General features: G+C 38.3%; 1 protein-coding gene across 2 annotated transcripts; it reads right to left on the reverse strand.

Annotated features, from left to right (window-relative positions):
• Positions 1–839: 839 nt before the first annotated feature.
• Positions 840–4,159, reverse strand: LOC144571642 (P-loop containing nucleoside triphosphate hydrolases superfamily protein). 2 transcript variants are annotated; one of them, XM_078320992.1, is made up of 3 exons: positions 4,070–4,159; positions 3,246–3,364; positions 840–2,622 (listed from the first exon to the last, which is right to left on the reverse strand). In XM_078320992.1, the coding sequence occupies exons 2-3, from the start codon at positions 3,313–3,315 to the stop codon at positions 1,094–1,096; spliced, it is 1,599 nt and encodes a 532-aa protein (XP_078177118.1). In that variant the 5' UTR covers positions 3,316–3,364; positions 4,070–4,159; the 3' UTR covers positions 840–1,093. The 2 variants fall into 2 exon arrangements, with proteins under 2 accessions (XP_078177118.1, XP_078177119.1); XM_078320993.1 differs by lacking the exons at positions 3,246–3,364; positions 4,070–4,159 and adding an exon at positions 2,898–3,075.
• Between the last annotated feature and the right edge of the window lie 4,853 nt (positions 4,160–9,012).

The following is a 9,012-nucleotide window of genomic DNA, read 5'->3' on the forward strand; positions in this document are numbered from 1 at the left end:
GACCATTCTGAAGATCATAGGATTCATTCGTGTAGATTCGGATCGATTGTGGATATCCATTGACAGCCATATCAATAATAAATTGGAGGGTCTAATTTGTTATTTTCTTTGGTATTTTTTTGCGGTAGTGTGATTTTACATTTGAAGGTGTTTTAATGCAAGAAACAGATGGTACCTTGTACCACCTTTTTTGTTAAAGAAAAAACTGTTATCTACTTTATTTTTTCTTTGCTATAGTAGTTCAAAGCATAAATAGTTAAATACTTGCAATTTGACGTTCAAAAGTTCTATATCGCATTAGCCATTAGATCGATAAACATCGGACACAACGGATCCTCTATAGTCTATACACATCATGACATCAACTGAAAGCATGTGCATGAGATACAAAGAAAAAGGGCATTAAACATAGCCGATCCCAAAGAAAAAGGAATTTGAAAGATGAGCAAGAAAAAGAAAAGACGTGAAAGAAAACTAAAAGATGAAGAAGAGGCCCCATACCGATCCCAATAATCACAGGCCCACAAGGGCAGCCTGTATGTCATTTGGGATGCATCCAGTACAGCCCAAAATTTTAAAAAATTAAAAAAAGAAAGAAACAGCAGGAAGAGGAGATATTAAAAAAATATATATATATATATATCACTCCGGCAGGCCATGGTACCGGTACCATATTCTTCCAAAGGTACAAGCATCCGGTTATGGGATAGGGCATTAAACATAACTGTAACAGCCGGGAGAGCCTGGTGTAAAAATGTACCCGTCTGCCCCAAGCAGGTGCTATATTGTTGTTTAACATAATAACAAGTGGAACAATAAGTAGCAAGAAAGCAGATACAGTTATACATTCTTTGAATTTTTTTTCTTTTTGACTTCTTTAAACTGGTCACCATTGTTTCAACAACTCAATTGTCTGAAATCTATTGGACTCCCATCTAAAATCACTAGCATACAGATACAAAAACTTTTCACACAGAAAAACTAATCTTTCTCAAATATACAGATAGAGTACTCAAAGACACCAAACACTCCCATTTAAGCATTTGAGATTAACATCAGCAGTTATCATAATTTTAGCAAAAAGGAATATAACCTAGAGTCCAACTCTCCTCTTCTTATTACACGTGCTGTGAGAAGCACCTGTTGGAGCTATATAGCTGGAAAGTTGGGGAGGCAAAGCTGCACCTGCCGATTTGAGCATCCGCACTAGATCACCAAAAAGTTTCTTATCCTCGCCATTGACAAAAACAATCGCTGTTCCCTCCTCCCCCTTCTTAAAAGAAGCCCTCCCTATCTGATGTACATATTCCTCAATGCTACTTGGCATGTCAAATATTATAACCTGCCTTACTCCCAGCATATCCATACCGCGCCCCAAAACACCTGTACACACCACCACTGGGACCTCTCCTGTCAGAAACATTTTCATGCCTTCTCTCCTCTCCTTCATCGTCTTTTCCCCATGAATTGCAATGGTCTTCAACCCAGTACTAACAGTAATAGTGTCTGACAACAGCTCTGATCCTAGCCTCGAACCAACAAAAATCACTGCTGGAGGCTTGAAATGCCGAGGACTAGACAGTATCTCAAACAGTTTCTTTTTCTTCTGGTTAGACTCGACCCAAATGGCGACTTGCTTAACTGACTTATTCGGCTCATTTGCTTTCCCACATGAGATGTGAATCAAGTTGCTGGCGATTGAACTTGCCATCCTTTCCACATCATTTGAAACAGTGGCCGAGAACATTAAAATCTGAGGCTGTGATAGTGCCTTGACAATTTCCATGACTTGTTCTATAAAGCCTCTTTGAAGCAAGCAGTCGACCTCATCCAGTACCAAAATGAAGATCTCACTCATGTCTACATCATGCTTTCTTAAAAGGTCAAGTAAACGACCAGGTGTGCCTACAATTAACTCTATGCCATTTTTTATACGGTATATCTGACTAGGCATTGCATCTCCCCCAACCACTAGTGCAGTTTTGAAAGGAAGGCCTTTGCCTAGCACCTTTGCTTGTTCTTCCACCTGCACACATAGTTCCCTGGTAGGAGCAAGCACCATCGCAAGAGGCCTCTTGTTGTGCGTCGATTGCTCTGACCGCACTTGTGAGCAACGACATATGATCGGGACTAGAAATGAAGCCGTTTTGCCAGAACCAGTCTCGGCAGAAACAAGAAGATTTTTGTTACTCAATGCAGCTGGGATTGTTTGCATTTGCACTGGAGTTGGCATAACAAACCCAACAGTTTCAATATTGTTCTCAAGTTTTTGAGGGAGATTACAAGAAGAAAATGACATGACCGGGTCAGGCACAGACTCTCCATTCTTTACAGAGATTCCCATTTTGATTCTCAAGGAGGCAATTTGATTATTAGTTAACCCCTCATTTCTGACGTAGAAGCATTCATCAGTAGCAGTAATGTTAACTTTCGGTTTTCTTTCTATTTTATTATTTTTTCGAGCAGCAAGCTCAGAGAGTATGGATTTGCACTGCAAGCTACATATGTCATTGTCGGTCTGGTCGCAAATGTACTCCCCATAACGGCTACAAATGATACAGCGTGGCTCTCCAGGGAGGGCTTCTCTTTGCTCATAACTATGTTCCTTCACTCGAGAACAATCTGTCAGATAAGATAACATGAGATAAGCAATTAGATCTCAAGTAATTATTGTGTTTTGTTCAGAATGCATGCCAACCTTTCTTTCAGTAACCCCAAATCATTCTCTCTTTTGTGTTGAGTGAATGAGTCCTTTCCTTTAAAAAACACAATTATCGAGGATGCCATTGGGGGAACACCAAGAAGAATTGGGGAAACAGAAATGAAGTTGATCAAATTATCCATTTTCAGTGCATAACTAACAAAAATAAAAGTTCAACGAGCATTTCTGGGGCTACCTTTAGATTTGTTAGCCGGTTGCCCACTAGCAATCTTTGCCTTTTCTCGATATTATGTTCCCTCTATAATAGTGAATAACCCCAGAAAAACATCTTGGTGCCCTAATAGCACAATAATATTCTGTTTTACGTTTCAAATGACCTCCAAGTTGAATTTGAAAAAATTCAGCCAATATTAACAACAGAAGTTACGCTTCTAAGTCAAATTCAAAGGAAAGAACAAAAATGACTGGAACTGCATGTTAAGTGGCTTCATTAGACCCTGGTTACTTCTAAACAGCAGACAAACCAAATATATATATATATATATATATATATATATATATAATCCTTGGTTTCTAATATTACCTTCGGATGTGCCAGCGACATCATCAGATGTCAACAAGTTCTCAACCATATTATTACCACTGCTATCCATTGTGTGTAAAAAGGGTAATCAACCTTGTGGCCAGAAAACATTTCATGAACTGCATAGATATATGAGAGTCTTAGTAAAACAATTAGACAAATGATGAATGATCACAGGTCAAAGAGCAATTTCACAAGCATCTTAACATATATAACCTGGTTAATTAACATAACACAAAGGTGATTGCAAAAGAGAAGAATATCTCATTTCCAAAATCAATCAAACTATAGACTAACTGTGAACCGTTCTCTAAAATTTCAATTGAGTTGTTTGCAAGTTTAATGTGCAATTTCACAAGTATCTGAACAATTATTAAATGGTTAAAATAACATACTGCAAAGGTGATTGCAAAAGAGAAGAGTATGTCATTTCCAAATCAATTGAACTGCAGAATAATTGTGGCGGTTCCTTAAAAGATTTCAATAGAGTTGGCTTTTTTTCTTTTCTATCAGGCACAACGGTTTATGTGTTTTTACTTAATTAAACAGGTTAGCCTTGATTTTTAAAATAAACGATCTATTTTTATGAAGTAATCGATTAATTAGGCTCATCTAATCCATAATCAATTCAAAGCGCTAGTACAAATCAGTAAATCTGAGAACAGACTATGATAGTAATTGCCAATTACTTCATGCTGAGACACAATTAAGATTTTTTATTGGCGATGGAGAAGAGGGAGAAGAGAGAGAAGAAATTTATAAAAAAAAAAAAAAAAAAACGGGTATGAAATAAAATAGATCCTCTCAGACTCTCAGTCACAAACCTAAATCAGGTTTCCTGCCATCGTTCGCCCCAGCCAAGCTCGAGAGAGAAGCGAGTAATTCGCGACGAGAAGTATTTTTTTTTTTTTTTTCAGATCCGCAAAGCCCGTTAGTTAATATGTAGTACTTATATTAGGCCTCAAAAGGTAGCTGTTTTTATAATTGTCAGGTGTTTCACTTTTCAGTACTGGGCTTTGGTGTCTAGATATTATTCAACGGGATGGATTTGTTTCATAGAAAAGTCAGAGAGATGTATATTGGGCTTTATCCTTTAGGCGTTTAATTAGCCCGACCAAGTGTGTTTATAAATCGCTAATTCATGATGTTGATTATGCATTGTACTCGTGTAAGAAAAATATTAACCAAAATGGAAACATGTTCTGGGAGTTTTAACTAAATGTTTACAAAGGAATTCGACTTCCGCTGATTCATGTAGATTATAGTTCATATATGAAAAGTACTTTGAATTGACTTTTTGTATGTCAGATAATTTGGTTTTGAGTTTTTGTTGGGTTCTCGATAACAATCATAACAGCACGTGTTTTGAATGTTACTACCTGTGGGTTTCATGAAGTTAAAATAGTATTGCCAATATACTTTTTTGAGGTTTAGTGGAAATGATTCACTAAAAGATATATTTATAAAAAAAAGATATTTACATTGGGCCGACCGCCAACGGCGGTCTCATAACCTATGTACTGCTAAAACATTTTAAATATTTTTTTTTTGAAGGACAATTGGCTAGTCGCCTACTGTCGATATATTAATTAAAGAAAATTTATTTACACCCTCCCAACGGGAGGTTACACTATACACATTTTAAATCTCAGCTATTAAATAAAACACTAATTAGGACTACAAATACTCTAGCTTGGTCGTCAGTGCCCATTCTCGCCCTGACAAACCTTTTACTAACAATTTGCATTCCAAAGGGCGGTATCTTCAATTGTTTCATTAATTAATCTTTGCACCGTCTTATGCTCCTGTGAAAAGATCCTCCTGTTTCTTTCTCTCCACAGAGTCCATACTCCAGCCGCCCAGGCAGTATCCCAGCTCCCTCTACCTTGCCCTGTTAAGGTCTGCCTGTGATCCCTCCATGCGTCCGTAATGGTTAATTTGTCTCGCGGTCCTATTACGTTGATTGATGCCAGAAAAGCCCTCCAGAATCCTTTTGCCATTCGGCATCTCCAAAATAGGTGGTCCCTTGATTCTATATGCCCTCCTGTACACATAACACATTCAGTGCTGACCATACACCCCCTTCTGGTCAAATTTTGTCGAGTTAAGAGTTTGTTGTGCACCAATAACCAGCAAAAAACTCTCACTTTACTCGGGACCTTGAGTTTCCACAGTGCGCTTTGGTATCTGCATGAAATTCCTTTTATGTGTAGCATCCTGTAGGCTGATACCATAGTGAAAACCCCTTGCGCGGACCATCTCCACCTGAGAAGGTTTGTCTGTTGGTCCATTGTCACTGAGCTTTGGAAAAACTCCCCCAGGCCCGCTATGTGTTTAAGGAAATATGATCCCTGGGATCGCAGCTGAGAATGTTGCGTGATTCCATGTAGTTGTAGCAGGGTCTGTGCCCAGAGGCCATTCGGACTACTCTGCAGCTTCCACAGCCATTTGACTAGCAGAGCCGCATTCTGATCCTCTATGTCTATTATTCCTAACCCTCCTTCTTGCTTCAATGCACATGTTCTTTCCCAATTTACCAAACAATTTATCGGTTTACATACCGCATTCCCCTTCCATAGGAAATTCCTTCTTGCTTGGTCAATATGTTGTATAACCCATTTCGGCAGTCTGAATGCTTATGCATAATGCAGAGGCATTGCTGAGAGCACCGATTTCACTAGAACTATGCGACCCTCAAAAGACAACAGGTTCGACTTCCATGTCGCCAATCTGTCATGAATTGCTCTAATTATCAGTTGAAATTAGTCTCTATTTGGGCTTCTTGTGGTCAGTGGCAGCCCCAAGTATTTCATCGGCAGCTGCGATGGTGGACTAGACAGGTGATGTAGATTATTACAATACAAGTAATAAATCCTAGTTGATACTCAATTCGGTTGCAAGTGTACAACCTTGTCAAGTAGTACTTAGGGATCGTCTCCACAGGGACAAGTTGGAATATTAACTCTAACCTAACAATTTAATTTAGTAAAAGAAAGTAAAAAGGTTTTGTGTTTGTTCAATTGGTTTGGTTTCGATTAAAATGAATTAAACTAAAGTCTTTAAAGCAAAATTAGGTTTTTAACAAGAATGAGAAATTAGGGTTTCTTAGGGTTCCTATCCACTAATGTTACGACTAATTGGTTTGTAAATTTTGTTCTTATAATTATGAAGGCACAGTTGGATGTTGTAGGTACAAAGTGATATCTCTATATTAATACCATCTTTAAATTAGAATAAACGTCATCTCTCGGTACTTGGCTACTCTAATCTAAAGTCATTAAGTTCTTACTGTCCCAATTGATCTAGAAAACTATCTTTCACCTCTCGGTACTTGGCACAATTTTCTAAACTATTAGGTAAAGCCCGTATAAGACAAGCGTCACCTCTCGGTACTTAGCCTATCAAATACCCTATTCCTTATGGTCTGGACCTAATATTCAATTTCTCAATTGCAAATACCAAATCCTAAGATTTCATGTGATTTCGATTAAGTCTTCACAATCAATAAAAATAAAGAATAGATCATAACAAAGAACAAGAACATATAAAATAAAACCAACTAAATCATAACAAAAGTTTCAAGTACAACCCTAATCAACCCTAGAAAAGCCCTTAGCCAGTCATGGCTAAAGCACAAATGAAATCAAAAGAATAAAAGAGTTCCAAAGGAAAGAAAATAATAAAACCGGTTGATCAATGATGTTCTTTTCTTCCTTTTTCTCTCCTCCTTGCTTTTCCTTGCTTTTCCTTGTTCAAAACTAGAAATTCTGCCTAAAAAAACGTACTCAATCTGTTCTACAGGTCCCTATTTATACCCAACTCAAAAACCTAGAAATAACCAACCAAAAATAGCAAATTCGGGCTCTGAACTGACCTAATTGCGGGCCGCAATACATTCATTACGGGCCGCAATACATTCATTGCGAGCCACAATATATGGGGGCAGTTCTGCGTAGAAGAATTCTGAAGGTTATTGCGGGCCGCAATCATACCATTACGGGCCGCAATGCATGTGCTGAAATCTTCGGGCTTGCTTGGTTGCGGACCGCAAAGGATCTCTTCCAGGCCGCAATGCATGTGGCAGAAGCTCCATTCTTCGTGCTAACTCACCCGTTTTGCTTCGTTAAGCTCCAAACACATGATTACCTGTAGAACAAACATAACTAGGGCAGTAACTTGAACTTTTGGACATTTCTAACCTAATCAAACCTAATTTAATCAAAACTTGGCTTAATTTACATAACAAACCCTAGGTTTCAATAGATACAATTTCGGCTTATCAACAGGACCCGCTATCAAAAATAAAAAAGCCAGGACCCTACCAGGGCCGGCCTCCCATAATGTTGCACTAACCCTAAACCACTGCTCGCTATATAAATATGGACCAGTTGTGCACATCGATTGTCGCCGCATTGAGAAGAATTTGTTCTGATTTGCGCAACTGTGAGAAGGTCCGGCGATTCCGTTCCTTCCACAGCGCCCATGTACCTGCCGCCCATGCTATATCCCACCTCTTCTTTTGATCGCCCCATAACCTTTTCTTTACTTTCCACCATGATCTATATGGGTCAGAGCCCGATATCTGAGGGAGATTAAGCTCAGATGCCATACCTCTCCAAAATCCAAGAGCATATGGGCAAGTCAGGAACAAGTGGTCCCTTGTTTCCAATTCTGTGGAGCCGCATAATATACATCCATATTGTACGTCACAACCTCTTCCTGTGAGTACCTCTTGCGTTAAAATCTTCTCGTCCCACATTAGCCAAAGGAAGATACGAATCTTCATAGGTGTCTTGAGTTTCCATAGCACTCGGTGGTGTACATAAATTACCCCCCTGTTGTGCATGGCTTTGTAAGCTGAAGCGCAAGTAAAGAGCCCGGTTACCGACCATCTCCAATCTGCTTGTCCTGGTGTTCTAATCGAGCTGTCATAGAAGTGGGACAGTTCTGCTAGCTGTTTTAGAAAGGAGGAGTTGTGGTTCCCGGTTAACAGGTGAGAAACCTCTGAGATATTATAAAGCTGTCTCAGTGTTGACGCCCAAATCCCCTCCCGTTTGTGACTAATTTTCCAGAGCCATTTAGTCAGCAGCGCCTGGTTCTGACAGTCCAAATCTGTAATCCCCAACCCGCCATTGAATTTTAGCGCCCATACCCTGTCCCAATTTACCAAGCAGTGAATTCCTTTGCATGCATTATTCCCTCTCCAAAGGAAACTTCTCCGCATCTTATCAATGTATTATATTGCCAATATACTTATCCGAAAGCTAGTTTATATTTCTAAAATTCTCTTCTCTATGTTTTTCTTTGGAATATTATGCGACAAGAATACAATACGTAATCCTGTAATGGGTAAAATGTGAGAACTGACAGGTTAAAAAATAAACTGTTATTTTTTTCGCGTTCTAAATGCAGCAAAATCTGAGGACTAGTTTGATAACTGGGTTGGATGTAGGGGTGTCAACGGATAAGATAAGGATCGGATGGAAGCATTTTCATATCCGTTCTTGTTGAAAATTATCCTTACTTGTATCTTACTTATCCATTAATTATAATTTATCTTATTTGTTTCCTACTCTTATCCATTATAATTATTGGATAACAAAACGAAAACGGATAAATAATGAGTAATTCTAATATAATAAATTAATAATTATTTTTATTATTTATTAAATAAGACATTAAAACTAGAAATTTATTACAGTTCGGATTTCCTGGAACTTTATTTATTTGTCTTTTATCTGTCCAACAGATTCTAATATTGTTTTAT

Source organism: Carex rostrata, chromosome 19, assembly GCF_964058835.1.
Source record: "Carex rostrata chromosome 19, lpCarRost1.2, whole genome shotgun sequence".
NCBI classification, from domain to species: domain Eukaryota; kingdom Viridiplantae; phylum Streptophyta; class Magnoliopsida; order Poales; family Cyperaceae; genus Carex; species Carex rostrata.